This window comes from Carassius gibelio, chromosome A2 (genome assembly GCF_023724105.1).
Source record: "Carassius gibelio isolate Cgi1373 ecotype wild population from Czech Republic chromosome A2, carGib1.2-hapl.c, whole genome shotgun sequence".
Taxonomy (NCBI): domain Eukaryota; kingdom Metazoa; phylum Chordata; class Actinopteri; order Cypriniformes; family Cyprinidae; genus Carassius; species Carassius gibelio.
In genome coordinates this window covers 23,399,015-23,423,539 of record NC_068372.1, presented here as the reverse complement: position 1 = coordinate 23,423,539, position 24,525 = coordinate 23,399,015, and the positions used below count along the sequence as shown (strand labels likewise).

Sequence of the window (24,525 nt, the reverse complement as noted above, 5' to 3'; positions counted from 1 at the left end):
TGGGAACTGTGTTTTTCCATCTCAATGTTCTGGGGGGACATTAACCGTGTAACAAACGGCTAACGATATATAGCATGTAGCATTTGCATAAACTTGGAGGAGATCTTTGGATAAGGTAAACACATACAGCTTAAACGTTTTGTTTATTAGCATATTTGTCAGGTAATATATCTGCCGAAGTCATAACCTTAATAAATACCTTTAAAGCTGTTTTGTAAATGCCATAATCCAAAACTATACAGCTGTCAAACTCACTAATTTTGCTACTCATACTGGTTTTTGTCATGGTAGTATTTTATTATAGTATACCTTGCAATATCACGTGAATACTTGCATATAGTTTTCATTTAATATCATATATCAAAGCACCTTCTGATTTCATCAATGTGAAATCACCATAGGTGCCCATGACTTTTATAGTTTTTCGTAATGTCTTATCTTAACGGTCACATTACACTAGTATGTGTCATTTTTAAGTTCAACCCTTTATTCGTCCTTTGTTCTAAGCCCTTCATCCTTAAACAGAAATACTTGTCTGTTCTCATCCTTGTACCTGCAGTTTTATTATCAGGATCGTACACAATATTTTTTCTGCATCCATCCATCTATTTACCTGTTGTTATTATTAAATAATAAGTGTATGTGTACTGGGTATGGTTTATACTGTCTAATTTTGTTAACAAAATGTGCCTTGTCCAGTGTGTAAATTGCACTTGATTCACTGTTTCCTATTGACTTGACTTGACTGACAGATTAGTCCAGTGCTAAAACACTCTATTTATTACATTATCTAAGAGTATGTTAAATTTAGATTAATTAAAGCCTTTTCAGTGTTTAATAAGGGATTTCTTGGGCAATAAAGAAGATTTTAACAGGAAATATTGAGCAACATCATTAATAAATTCCACTTGCTTCTATGTGCAAAACATGACAACTATTAGCCTAATAAGACTAATTCCAGTCACATATAAACATGCATTCAAGGTTAAAGTGTGCAGGATCTGCACACTAATGCCCCACAGTTATAATCCTCAATAATTCACAGGGTTTTCAGTGCAGGACAGAGCAAAGTCAAGTTCAGGCATGCTATTTAAGCTTATTTGGTATTAACAATATATTGCACTGTATGTATATAGTTCTCATTTATCCCTCTCGTAAACATTATGCATTTTCTATAAATACTGTAACTTAATTTGTTCCTGAGTAGTACTCTCATTTCATAGCAAAACATTTAGTTTCGTGCTCATATTGCAAATATTAGCTGATATGTGATTAACAAAAGTTTTTTTTTTTTTTTTTTTTTTTTTTTTTTTTTTTTTTTTGTAGTGTGATCGTGTTTACTATGCTGTGAAACACTGAAATGGCTGGTCGTATTCCTCTGGTTTTGCTGGCCTGTGGTTCCTTCAACCCCATTACCCACCAGCACATGCGGCTGTTTGAGCTGGCCAGAGACCACATGCACCAAACGGGTTGGTGCCACCTGTTCGTTTACCTGAAATTGGCCATCAATTATCTGTTATCAGGCCAAAATTGGCTGCCTTTCCTTCCTCTGAGCCTGTCGCTTTAAAGTGATTTCTGTTCTATAACTGCATTTTTTACATAATTCTATTAATAATTCTTATTCAAAATCTATTAACCTTAAAAGGCCAGGCATATGAAGTAATAGTTAGAAGAAAAAAAATAATAAAATAATAATAATATAGTTTAAAAGTTTATTGAACCTTAAAAAAATAATATATATATATATATACACAGTGGGGATCAGAAGTTTGGGCACCTTTGCAGAATCTGTGAAAATGCGAGTAATTTTCAAAAAATAAGAGAGATCATACTAAATGCATGTTATATTTTATTTAGTACTGTCCTGAGTAAGATATTGTACATAAAAGATATTAACATTTTGTCCACAAGACAAAAAAAATGCTGAAATTATTAAAATAACCCCACTCAAAAGTTTGGGAACCCTTGGTTCTTAATACTGTGTTCTGTTACCTGATGATCCTTGACTGTCCTTCTGTTTTGTGATGGTTGTGCATGAGTCCCTTGTTTGTTCTGAACAGTTAAACTCAGCAGCGTTCTTCAGAAAAATCTTTAAGGTCCTGCAGATTCTTCAGTTTTCCAGCATCTTTGCATATTTGAACCCTTTCCAGCAGTGACTGTATGATTTTGAGATGCATCTTTTCAGACTGAAGAAATTTGATGTACTCAAACACAACTATTAAAAAAGATTCAAACATTCACTGATGCTCCAGAAGGAAACAAGATGCATTAAGAAAACTTTTGAACATGATGAAGATGGCCAAATTTGTCTTATTTTGTTGAAATATAATTTTTTTCTATTTAGTTCTGCCCTTCATAAGCAACAGAAGATACTTGTATGTTTCCCGGTACACAAATTAAGTACAATTTACCTTGATCTTCAAATTCCAAAAGTTTTCACCCCCCAGCTTAATGCATCTTGTTTCCTTCTGGAGCATAAGTGAATGTTTGAATCTTTTTTAATAGTTGTGTTTGAGTCCCTCAAATGTCCTCAGTGTGATAAGGTGTATCTCAAAATCATAAAGTCACTGCTGGAAAGGGTTCAAATATGCAAAGATGCTGGAAAACTGAAGAATCTGCAGGACCTTAAAGATTTTTCTGAAGAACGCTGCTCAGTTTAACTGTTCAGAACAAACAAGGGACTCATGCACAACCATCACAAAACAGAAGGACAGTCGAGGATCATCAGGTGACCACACACAGTACTAAGAACCAAGGGTTCCCAAACTTTTGAGTGGGGTTATTTTAATAATTTCAGCATTTTTTTTGTCTTGTGGAATAAATGTTAAAATATTTGATGTACAATATCTTACTCAGGACAGTACTAAATAAAAAATAACATGCATTTAGTATGATCTCTCTTATTTTTTAAAAATTACTCATATTTTTCACAGATTCTGCAAGGGGTGCCCAAACTTCCGATCCCCACTGTATATTATTTTAGACTTTTTGTTAAGTATTTAATTGATACATAATGATTTTATGGCTCATATTTTATGATATAGGAAAATGGAGCTCGTACTCAAAGTGGAAAAAACAGGCCCAAACTGAGCAAAAATAGGCAATTTTGTGCATTTGCTGATATTTGAATGGACAAAAATTAAGACATTCTTGTAATGTAAATCAACGAGATCTTTGTAACAGTATAATAGACTGCACACATAAAATGCATATAAATATCACCCATATGAATCTCTCCCAATAATGTCTTTAGTAAGAGGATATTTAAATGCATGATCAAGCATTTATGCTAAAAGCTATATAGCTGTTATTGTGGGGGGCAAAACTTATAATGCAATGCAATACAATTAACGTATGTTTGAGAGATGTACAAATAAAAATGAAAGTATAATTGCACAAGTTCATACCCAAGCGTCACAAGTGGAAAAAAAAGGGCTTTTTTAGCTGCTGTAACACTGTGTCTACTATGCAAGCAAGCATTTCAAGTTTTGTTGATTATAATTGGAACAATTATGCACTATTTTGCAGTGTAGACATGGTGTAACTGCACCTCTTGAAAAGACTCTGGCATGCTGTCATTTTTGCTTGTATTTATTTACTCTACTCAAGAATTGCTTGCAGAAATCGCATAACAAGTAGCCAAAATAGCCTGCGTCTTATTTTACCTCATGAGTGCCTGGAGACTTTTGTGGTTTGTTGCCATTTTTATGGAAGATTACAAGCTGACTTTTAAAAATGAATTTTATTGATAAATTCTGGTTTATAATGTCTTGCATGTACAGCTAAGTGAGAAACTGCAAAACAATTGCAGTATGATGTGAATTCATCTTGACTATGCAAAATTTAAGCATTATTTGGCAAAAACATTAAGCATTCAGCAACTCATTAGAGTCCGCCTGTGTGTGCAAAGCTTGTGTTAATTTGTGTGCAGTGGCTTAGAAACTTTTGTAGGGCTGTTGTGTTTAGAAAAGGAATCAATGACCATTTAATAATCTGACAGATATTTACATTTTGTTCGTATGGTTGGTACTTCAGAGGAAAAGTTCAACCAAAAATAAAACATCTGAAAAGTAGACTGAAAAATCTACTCACTCTTAGGCCATCCAAGATCTAGATGAGTTTGATTCTTCATCAGAACATCAGTTGCTCAACAATAGCAGTGGATGGATGCCGTGAGTTCAAACAGCTGATAAAAATAGCACAATAATATGCAAGTAATCTACAGGAGTTCACAAATTCATGTCTTAATGAAATGAAAAGCTGATTGTTCATAAGGAACAAATCCATGTTTATGATGTTTTGGTATTAAGATGTTCAGTTCTTTAAACTATTGCTTCTAAAATACAATTTGTTCAGGGAAAAAGTGCATCCCCTGTTATCTTCTCTCATCAAAATCTTTCTTTATTAAACCTTATATGTTTAGAATTGTTTTGGACTGTTTTTGTTATGTAGAGGACTCGTAGTTTAGTTGAAAGCAACGTTTTGAAGTAAAAAATGTCTTGATGGTTTTGTTTATTACAAACACACAACCTTTGGCTTCCCAAATGTTGAATTATGGACTGGAGTTGTGTGGATTATTGTGTTTTTATCAGCTGTTTGAACTCTCATTCTGACGGCACCCATTCATTGCAGAGGATCCATTGATGAGGAAGTGATGTGATGCCAAATTTATTCTGTTTCCGATAAAGAAACAAACTCACCTACATCTTCGATGGAGTCAGTTTTAAGCAAATTTGCATTTATGGTTTAACTAGTCTTTTAATCCAAAACCCTCTGTTGTATTGCATTCATGATACACATTTGATAAGTTTATGCATTTCCAAGGTATGGAACGCATATTGTTGGCATTGTATTACTGTTTTAGCTAAAGGAACTGTAATTTGTTTTATATTTGACATTTAATTTGTCATCTGCTTGACTCTTTTTGGGTCAGATATGTTGTCTCTCTCCATTTTGCAGGTCTGTATCGTGTTGTGGGTGGTATTGTATCTCCTGTCGGTGATAATTATGGAAAACAGGGTCTTGTTGTTTCGAAACATCGACTTGCTATGGCAAGACTGGCCCTGCAGAGCTCTGACTGGGTTTCTGTAGATGACTGGGAGAGCCAGCAGGAGGATTGGACCGAGACTGTGGTGACCATGAGGTGAATATAAGTATAAAGAACGATTTTAAAAAAGTATTCTGCATTGGCCTCATACTATGACTAACGCAAATCATTTATCCAGTCAAAGGTTGGACAAGGCAAGTAACTTTTTGGAGTATTTTAACACAACTGGGACACTAGCTGTAAAGGCAACATTAACCGGTTTTGACAGATGGGGTGCCTAATGCTTATTGCACTTCCATTATCTCAGGAACTGCTCGGAACTGAAGCGATAGTCATCTTTGATGATAGAAAAGTAGCTTTTTTTCTTTACTTCTAAAGCACTGTTCAAATTTTTTACATACTGGCATTATTAAGATTAAAGACAGTTTATAGAATGGCGTACAGTTATGTCTTATTATGGCTTATCATTTTTGTAGATTAACTTATGGTGCTTAAAGAGTGTTATATCTCACAAATAAATACCCAGAATCTCATTTATATATTGCATTTTTTGCAAAAAGAAGATAAAAGAATGACGCACATTGGCAAAGGGTCTCACAGGTATATAGGTAGAATATAGAAATTCAGTCTTTACTGTAGAAATATTTCATGTTGCAATTGTATTTTATATGTTGCCTTTATAAGTGAATTCACCTTGCATTACCCTTTACGAAGGACTTCACAGACTTGCTGTCATTTTCAAAATACTTGAACTAGAGCCAAAACTTTATAGGAGCCGAATCCTTAAATTCCCTGTGTAACAGACATCAAATGTCCAGGCGCTGACGTGACTCGTTCCAGCCCTACTATCCATCATAACGGCCACAGTTTCCATTCTCTTCAGATTCTGCCACAGAAAACACGAAACACCACGTCATCCTTTAGTATTTGGTTGCTAGTGGTTTTCATTTTGCAACCGTGCCAAATTCGTACCCCTCTTTTCATTGCGATGGGCCATTCCTCCTCTTGAATCCCTCAAGAGACTGTTTAAGGACCCACCAGAGCACTCAAATTTAGTTTTATGCCAACTGCTAGCTATGCCCTTAGGTGGCTAATTAATGCTCCGATGCTAGGGAAAGGGATGGCTGCTCTTGCGCCAGGGGTCTGTGCCAGGGCTTTGTATTTCTAGGTTCGTTATTTACTTCCTGGCAGAATTGGACGAAATTGCGCAGTTGATTATATGCCCTTGCAGTTGACCTGTGTGATAAATTACCAGGTTGAGTTTATGCTATTTTTAAAGGACATACAGTAATGCTATGCTGCATACAATACAGACTCTTTACAAAATCACAGAAGGTAGGTGCTTTACAGGAGTCCTTTTGGCCAAATTGTACCAGCATTGCATCTGTCCCTCACACAGGGAATGCATAGCAATGAGATGTATCTATCTATCTTCATTATTCTATCTACTGTTCAAAAGTAGATTCAACCAGCCGTATATCAAATTGATCAAAAATGAATAATTTCAAATAAATGCTGTGCTTTTAAACTTTTCTATTCATCGAAGAATCATGGAAAATCTAGTTGTCATTCTATCTATCGCTCTGTCGTTCCATAGATACTGTATATCTACTTTATAGGCACATTTAATTCAGTGTGAATGTAAAGCGTCTTCTTCATTCAAAAGCTGATTACCTACACCGTTGCTTATCTGCTGTGTTTGTTTCTCCCTTCATCACTTAACACAGGTACCACTATGACCGCATGGCTGCACAGTACCACAACAGCAAGGACCCACCCACAGCCTCTGGTAAGCTCCGCCCACATCTCAATATGTCTTTATAAAACTGGCACAGAAACCTCTCATTACAATTCAGTTTTCCCCTAAGCCTCCTCTGTGGCCCAACATAGCCTTTTCTGTCTTTGCTAATCACTTTAGATAAGTCTGATGCATTTAAAACAGGCTGTTGTCTTCTCTCTGGCCAGCACAAGCGCTGTTAGGCCTCTTTTCAACAGTGCTTTTATTTGGGGTTGCTGTAGAGGAGCATGCTAATGAAGCCTAATACCCTCCACAGGACGACTGAGCTTAAGACAAGCGTGCTCAGACTGTTAATGAAGCTGAGATTAATAGCCAGGACAACTTTATAACAAGACAAGTGCCAAGAATGCACACAAATACCTTCCTTTATTCAGTGCAAACCCCTTGTTCTAAAGCTATTTTTTTCTTGTGTAATTTCTTTTGTTTGACAGTGGACTGACTCAAGGAAGTAGCCATGTTTTGAACATGGGGGTGAACCATTTTTTTTAGGAGGGGGAAGGTAGTAATGGCCTTTTAATTTAAAGGAATTAAAGATTTAAAGGATTTAAATGAATTTAAGGAAATGAACAAAAAGAAAGAAATTATTTTTTGTGAAGTATGAATTTGAGCTATTTTCAGTTTATTTATATATTTTTTTAAACGGACCCATTCCCTCTTATTGGTATGCCTTATATGTTGAAATTACATATCACAAATGATTCAGCCTATATTTTAATTCATAAAACGGTTGTCAGATATTAAGTGTTCCGCTAATTAAAATTTACCTTGCACTTTTTATGTTAAAAACTGAAGTGATATTTTCACAGGAAGAGATCCGTTTAATTTTAGATTTTATGTCAAATTATCTCAGGGATTACTGTTTATGAAATTGCTTTCCTGCAAACCCATTTATAAGCAATTCAAAGAAATCTGGCGCTTACTGAATTGAGCCATTGACGATTGTCTGAAAATATTAGTGTTTGTATTGGAATGTGCACAATGCTTTTCTTTACTGTGTTTTTCAAGAATGTATTCATTATTAGAAAATTATGAAAGGGGTAGGTATTTCCCCATCCTCATACAGTGTGCACATGCATTTCTTTAGATCTATGTATAACCACATGGAGTAGAAATAAAGAGCTTTAGTGGGCTGGCGAGGTTCATTTACTACCCCCTGCAATTCATGTCTGCTCAAACAAAAGCCAGCTCCCAGACACATCAAAGTGAGAGAATTAGAGTTAAAAGCACATTATTGATCCTTTCATATCCTGTAAATATCACTGCTGAGGTGGAGCCCTTGCAATGCTGGCCATGAAATGATTTCTAATGAAGCGTTGAGGAAAGAAAATTTGAGATTTTTGCAGATTTCAGGCATGGGTTCAAGGAGTGTCAAACACTTTGACTTCGAGCCACCACTGCATATTGAAAAAGTAATGGGGAAATTCCCCGATTGCATTTTTTTTTGGTTTTGTTCGCAACTGATACACTAAAGGAAGTGTGTATTTTATTAATATCAGATTATTTCCACGGAGCATTTCCAGCATTGGTTGGTCCTGAGTTTCAGGTTTTCTGTTTTCAGTTAACTGCCATGGCAATATTTAATTTACGTTAAAGTATTTCAGCAAATATTTTTGTTTTATTTCATTTTATTTCAGCTTTATTTTCAATTACGAAAGTATTTTTAATAGCTTAAGTTTTAGTCAACAATAAATCCAATACAATTTCTCTCTTTTTGCTTCATGGATGTAAAAACAATAGTAAGTCAAAAAACATTACAGTAAATTAACGATGACAGAATTTTTATTTTCAGGCGAAATTTAAAAGCTGTGAATTTCCAGTCACATTGTTATGGTTGGTTCCAAAACAGTACATCACTTTTAAAAGATTAGTTCACCTAAAAATAAAACAATTATCTCAGGCCATCCAAGTTGTAGATGAATTTGTTTCTTCATCTGTACAGATTTTGGAGAAATTTACATCACTCGACAATGGATGTTTTTATCAGCTGTTTGAAAAGCTACCCATTCACTGCAGAGGATCCATTAGTGAGCAAGTGATGTAATGCATTTCTCAGATTCTGAACTGATAAAGAAACAAACTCATCTCTACATTTTAAGCAAATTTTCATTTTTGGGTGAACTGCTTGTTTAATTGATATAGAAAGCAACGACGTACTGTACAATCAATAATGTGATCACTTTCTCCCCTACAGATGTTCCTCAGCTGAAGTTGCTTTGTGGAGCAGATTTCATGGACACCTTTAAGATTCCTGGTCTGTGGAGGGATGATCATGTAGAGGAGGTGGTGGGCCGCTTTGGACTGGTCTGTGTGAGCAGAGGTAGCCTGCAACCAGACCGGGCTATACACGAGTCTGATTTGTTGTCCAGGCACCGCCAGCGCATTTTTCTCGTTCGGGAGTGGGTCCACAATGAGATCAGTGCTACAGAGGTCCGACGAGCCCTACGGAGAGGCCAGAGTGTTAAATATCTCCTACCAGACTCGGTCATTGATTACATAAGAGAGCACGACCTTTATACACAAGACAGTGAGATGAAGAACAAAGATGTCAAACTACGACCTCTTACCATGCAAACAATACAAGACTGACGTACAGGAAGTAGCCTTCAGTGGTCTTGGTCACTAGTAATTGCTAAATATGTTTCAAAAGATTGCATTTTTCTCTTACTTGTCATTTTGAAGATGTGAAAGCAGCTTAAAAAGAGTTGCATATTTTGTCTTGTGTAAAGTGAGGATTATCCATGACCGTGGTTTCCTAGTGAATGTGTAGCGAGAGATTTACGAATTGATCCTGTCTCTGCAGGAGATAGATTTGCCAGACCACTGCAGAGCTGTAGGTCTATGTCCAGGTCTGGGATTTGATGACTTAAATGTCAGAAGGAAGATAAATAACAGAGCCTTTACACTTTAGAGAGCAAACACTGCTTCCTCCGTTTCTATTTGCACAGAAAGCATCATTCATGGTGTCAGATCCCTAAAGATGTTCCATCAAGCTTTTTCGCGAAGGGAAAAAAAGAGTTTTTGACACAATAAAATAGAAGAATAGAGTTTGGGATATTTGAGGCGATGTCTATCTGAATGGCTTCTTTTCTCTTGTACCACTGACTGTGAGCTTGACTCAAACCAGCTAGTTGCTTTAAGGATTTTTTGCAGTGTTGAAGCCCCCCTGCTGACAGTCTTTGTGTGTGGAGTTTGGGTTTTAAAAGAATGCCTTCATTCAAGCTGTCTTGAAAGAAAAGCCAGAGGAATTAATTCAACACATCTAGTCCCACGCTTGTAGATGCTTTGTAAAGAAGCGCAGTGTGTGCCAATTCAAAGCATCAGACACTTTAACTGGCAGATGCAAGGAGTGACAATTCAATTCAATCTTATATCAAGCACAACCCTACTTTTCTTTTATTTGAAGAACAAATAGACAGTTGCACAATAAAGCCTACAAGAATATAAAGAGTCCATTACCTGTAACAAAAAAAAGAAAAGAATTCAAATTCAGATTTTATTTGCTATTTTATAAAAATTTAAATAAAAAAAGTTTTTTGTGTAAGAGTATTTTTTATGATAAGTAACATGTTGCCACATGATATGGGGTAAGTTGTCACAATGGGACCTACCATTAAACAGGTCATTATGAAACTGCAAACATGTAAATCATTGCATTATTAATACATATTAATGATTAATATTGAAAAATATATTACTTTAGATGTAAAACATTTGAGAACTTGCCACTCAAAACATTATAGCTGCTGAAATGCAGCCCTTGTGACAACTAGCCCCGGTCTATTCCCTACAAAGAGTTTAAGTGACATATTACATGGTGTGATATCGCATCCAAGTTTGAGATTATGGATCTAAACTCTAGAGGCGGAGATACGGTTAACATAACAAAGACGAAAAAAAATCCCAAAGTAATTGGATCAGGATGGCCGTGTTAAATCGGGGTTTCTTTCAGATGAAAAGCATTTGTTCGCAGGGGAACGGCGATATCAGATCTTCTTTGAACAAACTCAGTGGAGTATCTCGAAATGACTGCTGATTACAACGGCTTCTGGAAAATGATCTCCAGCGAGAACTTTGAAGAGTACCTGAAAGCTCTGGGTGAGTTTTGTGGCTCTTTCACAACATTAAGATAAACCCTCTGGTATTCCTCACTTAGCGGTCACACAGAGATTAAAACAGACCGAGGATAATGTAGGTGTAATATTCTTTTTAATGAAATGTACCATATTTCTATATGTATTGTGTTTTAACATTTGTTTAAAATGTTCTATTTTGAGGGGGCACTATACAATCTTCACCTCTTTTCAAGTAATTATATTTTATCCAAACGAATGTTAGAAAAAAACACAATAAAAGTTAAAAATAGAGCAAAGGTCATTAAAATATTATGCGTGGCATGAAGATTGGTACCATCTGCTGGGAGAAATATAATCATATGTAATACAATATGTGATGCTTGTGTAGCCCTATAAATATACAGTATATACTGTACATGAGGCTGGTAAGAGTATTTTCAGAAATAATTACTTTATTAGGTTTTGCCTTCGTATACTTATTTAGACATGATCAAAGACTACTTAATCATGGCTGATTTCTAGATTTGTAGTATTTTTTGTATTTATCATTAATTTCCTGGTGGTCATTTTTGACGGCGGAGATTACAGATGTGACCATTTATTATTTTATAATCAACCCCCAAATAATTAGTAATAATTTTAACAAGACGCCATGGGATATAACTGTTTTCTCAGGTTTTTTTGTGTATAGGTTACTATTTCTACTTATTTTGTGCATATACAATATGACCCCCTCTATCATCCTGCATGTATTGTGAAATCATTGTTGAAAATGGAGGATTTACTGTCCTTCATAAATGTAGAAAACTATATTTTATCCACTGTTTATGTGTTGAATAGATGGAAATAAATTAAAGTTTTTTTGTTTTGTTTTTCAGTGATTTTAGTGAAAGTGAGGCTATAGCCTATGGTTGTGATAGTAAATTTTAAATGAAATGGCAGTGTCGCACTTAGTATTTTTGTCCTTTTCCCCCTTTTTTACTAGATGTTGCTGTTTATATTAAACTGCAGCAGATTGGACATATACCTTTTGTATAACTTGAATCACTATATAAATACCGTAGTGTCTCCACTTGTAACCATTACTGTACTGTGGTATTGGTGGAGTACTGTACTGTCTTTAAAGGGTATCCTAGAAAACTCACAATTTCACATGGTGCTATAATATTCTTTTCCAGATGTAAATGTAGCAGTTAGAAAGATTGCCACCCTGTTGAAGCCTGATAAAGACATCACTCAGAATGGAGATCACTTCATCATAAAGACTCTCAGCACTTTCAGGAACTACAACATGGACTTTGTGGTGGGTCAGGAGTTTGAGGAAGATCTGAGTGGAGTGGATGACAGGAAATGTATGGTAAGTAAACCTTCAAGGCAAGCACTATGAGGACTGAGAGCTTAAAAGCATACACGGTTTAATAAAAAAAAATTAAACAGCCTTAATGCTATTTATTAAACGTAGCTTTTTGGCTCAATATGAACTTGCAGGATTACGTGATTGATTCTCCATTATTGCTTATGCTTTGCTAGGGCACTAGATGTTTTCTAAAGATTTATTGAGAATTTTTGAGATTTTACTTACCTTTAGGAAGCAAATTAAAATTAATAGGCTTGCATGGTTTATTAAACTTATTTTCAGAAAAAGTTTATAACATTCCGGGATCAGTCGGAGTCATGTGGCTTTCATTATAATAATTCTCTTATAGGGTTGTCATTTGTATAAATTCATTGCCCTTGAAAATCACTAACTGTGCATGTCATTTACAGTCCACAATCTCAACTAATGAGAAAAGGGGAACGTGTGAAATGAGAGCAATAATTGGCTCTTTAATCTAATATGAAGCGTTAGTCTCTCTCCTTTCACTTTCCTTTCGCTTTTCCTGTCATTTGAAGAAACTTGGTATATTTTCATATACAATTCAGATGTGTTGCAGTATTTAAACTTTTGAGGATTTTATTTGGCTACCCAATTGGATGGGATGTATTCTAATCAAAACAAGGTGCAAGGTGAGATTTGCCAATATTTTTGCACTAAAACTTTATTCTTTAAACACTATTTACAATACACTGCAAAATGTTCAAAAATGACATTCGTACATGAATGTTGGAGATACTTTAATTAAATTTTTAGGAATTTTGCTAAAACATGCTATTGTATTTGTTATTTTTTTTTTAAACCTTTTAATATTCCTAAAAAAAAATTGCAGTTATAGTTTTATTTCAGTTCCGAAAAAGCATTAAGGTTTTCATCTAATATTCACCTCTTTATTAACTTAACTTTATATTTATATAGTTACATTTATTAATTTTACATTCATTTAAATTCATTTTTATCTAATATTTAAATATTATTTAAGCTTTATTAAAAATGTGTTGTATGTTTATATGAATACTTTTAGTTTTAGTTTACCAATAACAACACTGGTTCAGCAGAAAATGAGAAATGTGTTAGTTATTCTGCACTGGACTTGTCTCCTCTCTCTCTCTCTCTAAAAAAAAAAAAAAACTGGCTGTTGTTCAAGTTAACTTTCTGATAAAACTCAAAAAAAAAAAAAAAAAAAGGCCTATGAAGTTTTTGCTTGAGTTGCAGTAAATAAAAACACTTGAAATGCAGAATTCAGTAAAGATGTTGTGACCCAGTTTGCCCTGAACAAAACTCACGTACCCCATTCAGTCCTAGCAGTGCCCAACATTATATTTGTTTCATTTTATTTTTCATTCCTGCTATCTGGTAAGAGGCATTTTCAACATGCTTCTCTTTGTGCAGCATATAATTGCAGTGAAAACATTTATTTTGGGTCAGATTTAATTTTCTTTTTGTTTCAATAAATTTAAGATGTGCTCTTCTTGTCCCACTGCTCTTGCCAAATCTGTTGTGCTTCCTTTTTTCTTCCCAGCCCTAAATGAACACTATTTTTGCTCTTTTATGCATTCTAGACAACTATTACCTGGGATGGAGATAAACTGGTATGTGTGCAAAAAGGAGCGATCGAGGGGAGGGGCTGGACCCACTGGATTGAGGGAGATGAACTTCACCTGGTAGGCCAGTTCTCATGCATTACATTTCCCTATGATTGTTTCACATAGAGCCTAAAGTATGTACAATACAGCAAACTTAAAAATTGTTTGGGGCTAGGAGGTGCACGGCAGATGGTGGGAGAGGGGCTATATTCAAATCTCAAAACTTTCAGCCCTGTGACGATGAACCTGGAAAAGCACAACACTGACAGATTGATTGCTTAAATACATTTGGACCTGGTTTAAATCATTCTAATGGGTGTCAAACAGTGTCATTATGATTTGATAGGATTTTAAAATGAAGTTGACTGGAATCCGACGGGCGGAGGTAATAACAACAGATGTTAGGCTTCAGCTGCGCATTTGATCATGCATGATATACTGTGTTGCTGTAGAATTACCAAAGAACTGACATTGCTGACACCAGCTGGTTGAAAGTTATATACAATCTAGTGTTGTGTTGAAAAAGACCGCTGTTAGGGAACATTTACCATGTTAATTATAGCTGAGATAAAATGTACTCTTAAAAAATAAATGTTTTTTATTGGCCTTGATGGTTCCATAAAGAATGTTTTCCATGTTCCATGTTTTCATAATTGCTGAAGGTAATGACTGAAAAGTAGTTTGACCAATAGCCATATTGATTGATCATGGTGTGTGAGAAGGTGGGATCTACAGAGAACAGTCAAAGCAATGCAAATACGCTTAGTCTGTATAGAGAACATCAATAGGAAAACAAAACCAAAACCCGATTTAGAAATCCCGGCCAGGACTTGGTCTACCAAATGAGTAAATGATGACAGAATTTTCATATTTAGTTGACAACTATCCCTTTAAGTGTGTTATCTTTGTATGCAGGAGCTGAGAGCTGCTGGGATTGTGAGTAAACAGGTCTTCAAAAAGTCTTAAACCCCTACCGACTGAACACCTGCAAGAGATCCAGGAAAATCCAACACTTTAAAGCATATAGACTCACGCCACATCTTCCGAAGTCTATCCATCTGTGTGCACCTTCATCTCTGCTATTGTGAAAACCAGACAAACACCATCTGTGATAGTCTGTCACAATCTATAAATGCTTGTTTGTTCTTATCCTCACAGAGGAAGATCTCCAGCGACTTTCCTTCATAGCTGCCGCGTTTGTCACTTAGATGTTATTTACATTAGGGGTAGAGAACACCGGGATAAGCTACTCTGTAAGTGAACCATCAAACAACAGGTGCGTCAGGATATTGTCCTCAGATTTCTCCGATCGAGAGCTTCTGTGTTCATAAAAGTAATTAGACTCCAGAGAGGATGTGCAGCAGGAAAACTGATGTGACGAGTCTGAGTGCCGCCCAGCTGCTGTCGCTCTGATTGAAGAGCCTGTCAGTCTCTTGGGTCTGAGCGTGGCAGGGTTTTGCTTTCCTTCCCATCATGCCTCTGTGACTGTGCACACAAAAGAATCCATAAATCAGTGAAATAAAGACAAATGCATTGCGCTCTGCTGTTCATATGCATCTAAATGTGTTTGTTTGAACTTTCTATCAACACTCTAGTTTAATAAAGGCATACCAGCAAGAATGTAAATTAAATATTGCTGCTGTTTTGTATATACTTTAGAAAATCCAGGTTGGCATGTTCACTTTTCATTATTGCTGAGATATGCTTCGGTGGTTTCTAAGTATTACATGAATATTAAGAAGTGAACTAAGCAGCACCCATCCATCCACTTTAACAAGAGAACCAAAGGCACATAATTGGCAGTGTGTTGATAATTATGGAGCACCGTCTAGTAAAATCTGTGAAACTGTTCATTTTCCATATTTGGCCCTGAGTCTATCAACGGCTTCCTGCCAGGTGTTCCTTTCAGTGGAAAATGTCCTACCCTACATTTGCAGCCCACTCAGCGTCCACTTCCTTTTTCCCATGCTAATGGGCTCCAAATATATTTTTGGGTCTTCATTTACTCAAAGGATAGTTCAGCCAAAAATTTGCTGAAACTTTATTTATCCTTTACCCATCCTCATTATAAAAATATAATAATGATCCACGTGGCCGCAGTCCATCAAGTAATGTCTTGTAAAGCAAAAGGCTGTGTTTTTGTAAAATGAAAATGTAAAAATAAATCAAACAATTACAAAAACGTAATTATTATTTTTTAACAAACCATAGTTTATGGCTGAAATCCAACTAAAAACATCCCCTCTGTACATAATATTGCTTTCTCCTGTGAAAAGGTCATCTTGTCTGAATCGGGAGAGAAATATGCACAGATCAAGCACTGATTACAAGCAAAAATTGTTCTAGACAAATGTGGGTGGATTTTATGGACTCATATTTTGGCCAGATGTAATTATTTATAGTTAAAATGTCTTGATGAATTTGTTTCTGTTTGGACTTTCATTCTGACAGCACTCATTCACTGCAGATGATCTGTTGGCAAGAAAATGATATAAATGCTCAATTTCTCAAATGCAGAAAATACATTTTATACCGTTTCAAATTGATCAACCTATCTGAATACAATGACATTGTTTTACCCATAAACCCTTGTACCTTAAGAGGAGATTAACCATGGCAAAACTCTTTCTTATTCTTTGCTCCAAATTCACTTGGATGTAATGTATAGGTCACCTTCATGGGAGGGAGACTAGGTTTCTCTTTTAACAAGGACACTTCTAAACCTGATGATGAACTTATCATTACTAATTGGATTAGGGACTTTTAATGTTGGCCTTTATGCAGACATTATTGCACTGAATAGCCTCAAATGTTCACCGGTGTCAAATAAACCTCACACTCTAATTCAAAATGTCAGATGAGTACAACAACTATTGGAAAATGATTTCAATTTAGAACTCTAATGAGTACCTGAAAGCTCTTGGTGAGTCAATTACTGGTTTAAAAAGCGGAGAATCTTCTGTAGGCTTAATTAACATTATCGTTACACTGCACTATAAAACCTTTGAACATAATTACATTACTGAATAGGGCTCCATAATCCTACTAATTATTAATTAAATTAAAAAGTAACAGATATTTAATAATTCTTATAAACAAATTTCCCTCATTTGAATACACACACACACAAACACACAAATAGACAAGTTATGTTCATGTACATACAGTATATTGTAAACTGCATATATGTGTGCAAATATAGTGTATATGTCATATAGTCTATTTGTTTTAAAACAGGCTTTGAAATGTTAACACAAAACTAACATAAAAAAAAGTACACTCTAAGTGAAGTAATCTCATTCTGATTTGGCTCTGGTTTCTGGCAGACACAAATGTTGCTATTAGGAAAACTGCCACCGCAATGAAGCCAGAAACAGCATCACTGAGAAAAGAGATCACTTCATCAATGAGACATTCAGCATTGACGGCATGACATTGACCCAACTTTTTCAGGAGTTTGAGGAGGTGCATTATGAGGTCTATAAAGTGGGTATTACATGAATCTGATATCTTCAGTTTAAATCCTCTATAACTTTTATAATTTTCTTATCAGTTATGCCAGTAGCTTTTAAGAATTCTTTATTATTGCTCTCCACGTTTCCAAACATATTATGCATGCGTTAGATTCAATCCGGATGATAATAAAAAATACAGCCTAAGTTAATTGAGATGAATTAGTAAAGGTCATGTGAGCAAAAAGCATTTTCTTCTATAAAAACATTAGGTTTTTTGAAATAAGTGAAAATAGATTTCAGCTGTATTGTGCTTGAATCACAAATCAATGTCACTCTCTTAAAGATGCACAGAGAAATTTTTGACTTCTGATTTACAGAACTGGGAAATGTCTTTTCAGTTCATTTAATCAGAAAGTTTATGTAACAGAATGGTGTAAATCATCTTGAATAATGTAACGTTTGTCCCATTTCATAAAACCATATGTTCTGATTCCTTGTGCTTTGAGGGTAGGTTATATTTGATATCCACAGTAATGTGCACATTGTGTTTTTCCCAATATAGTTGTACTGATCAGCACATGTGTGGTGTTAATGAAGCTGATCTGATTAATATGGTGGTGCTGAAAATGCTGAAGTGCTGACAGGCAGCGAGCGTACTGCACGACAAGAGCAGGAGGGCGATCAGGCATCAGATCTCCCCTAAAACCACTTTTTCAGGACATGAAGGAAATCATATATATTACACAATGCCTGCTTTCTACTAGCTACCGGAAAATGACTTTATTATCTCAAAGCTCTCAGTTTTACTTCTTGGAGATATTCAACTGCCTAAAAACAAAACAGGGTTCCACCATGGTCCATAATAAAGAATATAAATTATATAAAAACACATCTTGGTAATATATTGGTCAACATTTGAAATTAAAGCATTTCAATAATTGACAGGTGCTTCCGTCTAGCTACATCATACAAGATCTGTCAGACTGGGCTAGTCATTTTTATATTTTTTTTTTCTCCCAAAATTACTGAAGATGTTAATGTTGCTATCAGGAAAATTACTGTTTTGTTACAACCTGTCAAAGATATTACAGATAATGGAGACACTTTATTATCAAGAATGTCAGCATGTCCAAGAACTATTGTGGTTGGTCAGGATTTTAAGGAAGACCTTCATTCTTAGACCTAGAAAACGTTTAAATAACTTTAGCTTTTTCATTTAATATCACTTGAATGACTTATTTTATTGTAATCCTCCTCATACTGTATGTACATGGAAAGCAGATAACTAAAAAAGTAATTTAAAACCACAGTGAATGAAATAGTGAAAGCACCAGAACATTTATAAGGCATGCAATAAATTATCTGATTAAAGCATATGTACGAGCTCAGCTGAACAAATGAAAAATGAATTATGTCACAGAAATCTAAGCAGCCATTTCAAACTGAATATTTTATATGTCCTTTAATGGCATAAGAGATAAAAATTACTAGTTAAATGCTTACCATTAGAAACCATTTAAATTACATTGACAGCATTCTTCCATTACAGTTTCACTGGCTCAACCAGCTTAAATAAAACCTTCTCAATTAAGAAAAATGTATTAAACTAACTAATTAATGTTAAATGTCACAGTTTGCTCATTTAAACAGCAATGTTTTCCTTCTTTGCATCATTTATTCCCAGAGACTACCATCACTTGGTATTGAGACAAGCTTGTGTGTGTGAAGAAATGAGAGATCGAAGGCAAGGGCTAAACCCACTGGATTGAAGGAGATAAACTATATTTGGTATTTACACTAAACCATCTTTTCTTATAGTCTGCACACTACTTTGCCCTCGGTCAACAATTACTTTGTTTTTGGAAACCGTGAGTCAGGGTTAAAAAAAACTAATGCTACAAATGACATGTGATTACCATTGAGAATTAGTGGCTCATTGTGCAGGGATCGCCAGGACATTATTGTCATTACATGGCTATTGTGCTCATTTAAAACGTTAACAGCAGATGTTCGACCACATCTGTGCGACATTTTCTTTAATTCGCCCAAACAACCCCTTTGGCAAAAGGGTGTTTTCAAGAATCTATATTAGGTGCACATCGCCACCTGCTGATGAGAAGTGCAATTTATAGTGTTAACAAAAAAACAAAAAAACAAAAAAAATGAGTTTTGAAAAGCACATGGACACCCTAAAATGAAAGTTATCGATTGAGATGAACTTTGACCTGAAGAATTAAAAACAAAAAAGTCTGTGTTTTATTTTATAATTGTTGAAGGCAGCTGGAGTTGTAAGCAAGCAGGTTTTCACAAAAGTCTTAAGCCACTGTTGTATAGTTGCACCCCCTACTGGAAAAGACACAGAGACAGCCACAGTGGACAGAGCTTTGTATCCATTCATCCTGCTGTCATCAGTCTTTATGCATTTACTTTAGTTAACAGACGTTTATTAAATTCATGTGTGTGTGGGTTTGGTATGTTTTAGTGCCCTAACTAAGATTAGCCCCCTAACTGAGCTTTACTGCTGTCTAAAAATACTTTAACATCTGATGGTCTTTCTGGCTGGAGGAGCGAAGATGGGTCTTCACCCCGCAGCAAACTGAGCACTTTTCTTCTCTTCAGAAGCAGAAAGAATATGAATGGGATGGGAGATGATATGATATGATGAGGGTCAGTACAACTGCACTGCTATATCTTTTGTAGATTATGATGCTGACAGACTCAGAAAATGTGCGCTGAAATTGTACTCTCGAAATCACAAATTGTTGGAATAAAGAAAACTGACAAGAATTGTGCAGATGTTTGTGATGTTTCAGCTAATGCAGGGTTTTTTTGTATGTTTGAACAAACACGTTGGAGGAGTGAACATGTAAATTTTTTGTGTGCAGATGTTTGTGATGTTTCAGCTAATGCGGGGGTTTTCTGTATGTTTGAACAAACACGTTGGAGGAGTGAACATGTATATTTTTGTGTTCCCATTTTATTTTCTTTGACAAAGTTTTCACCATACATCGTTTACATGAGGAATGAAAAAGACATAATAGCTTAACTTAAAAATGGCTACAATTACTTTTATTAATAGGCAGAAATGATCACATTTCTTCACAGTAGAGTACTTGTGGTTCAAGGCACATCAGTCAAGAACTTGTTTCTTAAAAACTTGTTTGCACACCACTCCACAGACTCGCAATTCCTGCAAAAAAAAATAATAATAACAATATAAACTCTAATTTTCTTTTAAGGAAAGGAGAGGACATTACATACATTTAATAGCATAAATGTACTTTTATAAATAAATAAAAAAAGTCAAACTAAATGTTGACCTCCTTTTTTAAATCTACTCTACAATACATATACGTGGGAAATTAATTTGAGTTATACTACAGTTTGTTTTTGTTTTGTTTTGTTTTTGCTGTAGGCTACATTTGATCAAATAGATTCAGCCTTAGCAAGCCCTCCCTCTGGAGTCACGTGTTATGAGTCATTTTCTCCTGATAACCCTGAAAAGAACTTAAATTACACTTTCCGTTTTGTTCGTACAGATAAGAGCAATACATCAATCGAATCTGTAAAGGGTCTACCTTTTTTGTATACAGACATAATAACAACAAAACTTTGTGCATTTATAAAATAAAGATAACAAACAAGGTGTGATGTCTGCAGCCTTTGTCTGCGCTGATCTTCATTTATAAACACATTATTAAAATGAACTGTAACTCCGTGAATACTCAACGAAGAGACATGAAAGATACATCTATAGAAAGCCTGATATGTCTACTTTTAATAAATATTCTGTGATAAAGTAATCCATATGAAAACAACACAATGCCTGTTTTTCACGTCTCCTTTCATTATCTTCTAATGTGACCACGCCCCCCGCGCTGAACGCTCTATTCAGATTATAATGTTTCAAACTGAAGAGCACGGCATGGATACGCCCACAACAGAAGACAACGCAGCACTGTTCTTCAAGTTTTTTTTTATTTTACGGTTTGCTTCGCACCCAGAGGAATAAGACATAATTCACCCCAAACAGATGTGATGTGGTTGAGGATTTGAGATTTGAATTTCTTCAGAAAAAAAGAATTAAGCACTTTATTCAGCAGAGATCATAAACATGAGGAAGTCTCCTTTTTTATTTATATACTTGTACTAGTTTTCACATAACGTAAACATTTTAGTAGATAGACTTTTTCCAAACTATAATTCCTGATTTAATGCATAATCCAGTGAAACATTAGGAAGCTTCAATAACAATATACAATACTATACCATTCAAAAGCTTAATGTAAATAATGTAAAAAATGTAACAAATAAATGTAACTGTAACAAATGTAACAAAAAATGCTGTTCTTTCAATTTATCCCAAAGAAACCCCTAAAAATATTCTCAGCTCTTTTCAACATTAATAATAATAATGATAATAATAACAACAAAGTATTTATTTTATTTTATTTTTTTTTTTGTAGAAAATCAGATTGTTAAAAGGATTTATGAAGGATTGTGTTACTGTCAGCTTTGTTCCTAATAAACTGTTTAACTGCACTCGGTAGTGGATATTACATTATGTTGTGGGATAATTAAATATATTATAAATAAACTACAAACATAAAATTATATAGATTTATTTTGTCCTCACATTCTTTCTTGTAACTCCTCCCTCTCAGAGACACACAGCTGGCTTAATGGCTCATTATGTAGCTCATTATGCAGCTCATTCTGCGGGTCTTTGTCTTCTCAGGTGTAAATCACAATGATGTTCCATGATAGTTAACGCCTACTCGCATATGACTTTTACCAACAAAAAGTGTCTTAGAAATTTTAAATCAATATATTGTTTTCTGTAGGTGAGTAAACAAGATGATTTTCACATAACTTAGGAAGAAAAATTCCAGGCTATAAGCTCCAGTTCTCAAAAGTCCCGGGAGCCAATGTTCTGTATGTGTTTTATTGCCTTATTCAAGTGATTTAACTTTTTTTTTTTTTCACTAACCACGCATAAAAAAAAAAATTCTCAAAAACACAATCATGTACATACATGCTGCTCACATATTATTATAGCCCAGTTTGTGCTGATCGCAGTGAGATTACACTTTAGCCATTTAGATGTTTATAGGAAACTGAAAAAAGCACAAATGTCAGGGCATGACAAAACTTCTCCAGGCCCCAAAAATACCCTTAGACTCCAGAGGGTTAAGAGACTTTTCTTTCAGAAACATTAAAAAACTCTTACAGACTCTGAACACTTGATTGGCAGTGTAACAGTTTTTAGGTAACAGTTATTTAGCAGCTATTATGCACAAATATTTGAACACAGAATGTTGAGTAATAAATGAAGTATATTCCAGGCTGCTGTATAATGAAGTCACTAAATGGATTTCAGCGTATACACATTTTAAATGTGTTTGTTATTGTAATGCGTGACTGCTGCAGTAATGATGTTATCTTATTAATTACACTGTTGACTACACAAACAACAAGAAGCAGCCAAGTGTGACCTTTCATAAAACTACAGAGCATGTCCTCATATGAACGGCATCCTTATACAAACTTACCACATGTAATTCATCCCCTTTCACCCACTGGGTCCAGCCCCTTCCGTCCTTTTCTCCTTTCTGTACACAAACCAGTTTGTCTCCCTCCCAGTTTACCATGGTCTACAAAACAAGGACAAATACACGCCGGTGAGAAAGATGAAGCTGATATTGACAGAGAATAGAGAATAAATTTGCCAAAACAGCACTTTGAAATGTACTTCTATTTTTAACTTAAATGTGCAAGGCTTCTGGTGTCAATCATTTAGTTGTTTTAGCTGCACAGTAGTAGTTTTATTTTAATTTATTATAGCCCAAGATTTACTTTTTGCTGCACGTTGTTATTCTTGTTATTTACCTATAGTATGTCTAATGACATTCACATGAAATGTTTTTTGACAATATTTAACACCAACAAATGTCTTATTGAATACTGAACACAAAGAACACAAACACTGTACTACCATTCCTACACTGTAAAAAGGTGTATGATTTACTTTGAATCCATTTTCAACACATTTCACAAATAATTACAAAGAAATGGCAAGTAACATTGGATTAAACAGTTTGAAGTAGAAAGATTGAAACATTATTTTCGTGTTAAATACACCCTAATTATCTTTACCAATTTTGAAAATAATGTTATACAGTGTATTCAAGTTGACGTAAAGTTCCCGAGCACCAGGTGTTTGTGGCATTAACCCGAAAACCTCGTGGATTTAAGATTCAGCGGGTCATTGTATGTAAATCTCGATCTAATCCAATTTACTGACTCATCCACCACAGTAACCTAAAAGCAGTTCAAAATAGTTAACCATTTAAAGGCATTTTTTATCTTACATTTTTGTTCGTTGAAAGTTGAACTTTTATAAATAAGGAGGTCACTTACCATACATTTCCTATCATCTACACCAACCAAATCCTCCTCAAACTCCTTTCCAACATCAAACTCCACATGGTAGTTCCTAAAGGTGGTGAGAGTCTTGATATTAAAATGATCACCATTCTGAGCAATCTCCTTATCAAAGATGAGATAGCTGGCAATTTTTCTGATGACAACATTCACATCTGTAAGTTGAATACATATAAAACTGGTCAACCATAGCCGTATGAGCCTTTTATTTCTTCTTCTTCTTCAAAATAATATAATCAGGTCTGCCAAGGGATCTAAAACATCTACAGACATGTATTTTTTCTTGCTTTGATTGTTTCCAACTGAATATATATTGTAATATCTCACATACCTTGTTCAGCATAGAAAATTAATTTCACAGGAGTAGAATGAATAAATAAATAAATAGGAAATGAAGTATCAGCCTACCTAGTGCTTCCATGTAATCATCAAAGTTTTCATTACTTGTCAATTTCCAGAATCCATTCATGTCTACGGGAGACATATTTGCTTCTTTTTTTTTTTTTTTGCGTTTGCCCTCTGCTCTGATGTTTCAATGTTTCAACATTAAGGTGCAGTGTGGCGTCTCAAATCACAGGACACGTTGTAATCCTAAAGCCAATTAGGACTTTTGGATTATCTCAAAGAGTGGAGTGTCTGATGTGGATTATTTATGTAGTTTTTTTTTTTTTTTTTTGTACAGGAGCTCTGTCGTCTGGAGTGAACTGATTCATCTTGTGAGCTCATGTCAGTCAACACATGTGAACA

General features: G+C 35.0%; 3 protein-coding genes across 3 annotated transcripts; 2 read left to right on the top strand and 1 right to left on the bottom strand.

Moving 5' to 3' along the window:
• On the top strand, window positions 1-9,897 carry nmnat3 (nicotinamide nucleotide adenylyltransferase 3). The gene is made up of 5 exons (XM_052530623.1): window positions 1-115; window positions 1,327-1,469; window positions 4,960-5,143; window positions 6,775-6,836; window positions 9,037-9,897. The coding sequence occupies exons 2-5, from the start codon at window positions 1,361-1,363 to the stop codon at window positions 9,429-9,431; spliced, it is 750 nt and encodes a 249-aa protein (XP_052386583.1). The 5' UTR covers window positions 1-115; window positions 1,327-1,360; the 3' UTR covers window positions 9,432-9,897.
• A 581-nt stretch (window positions 9,898-10,478) lies between these two features.
• On the top strand, window positions 10,479-15,435 carry rbp1.1 (retinol binding protein 1, cellular, tandem duplicate 1). Its single transcript, XM_052530659.1, has 4 exons — window positions 10,479-10,940; window positions 12,097-12,275; window positions 13,856-13,957; window positions 14,795-15,435. The coding sequence occupies exons 1-4, from the start codon at window positions 10,868-10,870 to the stop codon at window positions 14,843-14,845; spliced, it is 405 nt and encodes a 134-aa protein (XP_052386619.1). The 5' UTR covers window positions 10,479-10,867; the 3' UTR covers window positions 14,846-15,435.
• Window positions 15,436-20,293: 4,858 nt separating this feature from the next.
• LOC127933573 (retinol-binding protein 1-like) lies at window positions 20,294-24,329 on the bottom strand. Its single transcript, XM_052530636.1, has 4 exons — window positions 24,187-24,329; window positions 23,755-23,933; window positions 22,887-22,988; window positions 20,294-20,524 (listed from the first exon to the last, which is right to left on the bottom strand). Exons 1-4 carry the CDS (start codon window positions 24,260-24,262, stop codon window positions 20,465-20,467), a joined length of 417 nt encoding a protein of 138 aa, XP_052386596.1. The 5' UTR covers window positions 24,263-24,329; the 3' UTR covers window positions 20,294-20,464.
• Between the last annotated feature and the right edge of the window lie 196 nt (window positions 24,330-24,525).

Coding starts and splice junctions, on each gene's coding strand:
- nmnat3 (XM_052530623.1), top strand. CDS start 1,361: ATGGCTGGTCGTATTCCTCTGGTTTTGCTGGCCTGTGGTTCCTTCAAC. Junction 5,144..6,774: donor GAGACTGTGGTGACCATGAG/GTGAATATAAGT, acceptor CACTTAACACAG/GTACCACTATGACCGCATGG. Junction 6,837..9,036: donor GGACCCACCCACAGCCTCTG/GTAAGCTCCGCC, acceptor TCTCCCCTACAG/ATGTTCCTCAGCTGAAGTTG.
- rbp1.1 (XM_052530659.1), top strand. CDS start 10,868: ATGACTGCTGATTACAACGGCTTCTGGAAAATGATCTCCAGCGAGAAC. Junction 12,276..13,855: donor TGGATGACAGGAAATGTATG/GTAAGTAAACCT, acceptor TATGCATTCTAG/ACAACTATTACCTGGGATGG. Junction 13,958..14,794: donor AGGGAGATGAACTTCACCTG/GTAGGCCAGTTC, acceptor CTTTGTATGCAG/GAGCTGAGAGCTGCTGGGAT.
- LOC127933573 (XM_052530636.1), bottom strand. CDS start 24,262: ATGTCTCCCGTAGACATGAATGGATTCTGGAAATTGACAAGTAATGAA. Junction 22,989..23,754: donor TAGATGATAGGAAATGTATG/GTAAGTGACCTC, acceptor CTTGTTTTGTAG/ACCATGGTAAACTGGGAGGG. Junction 20,525..22,886: donor AAGGGGATGAATTACATGTG/GTAAGTTTGTAT, acceptor TTTTTTTTGCAG/GAATTGCGAGTCTGTGGAGT.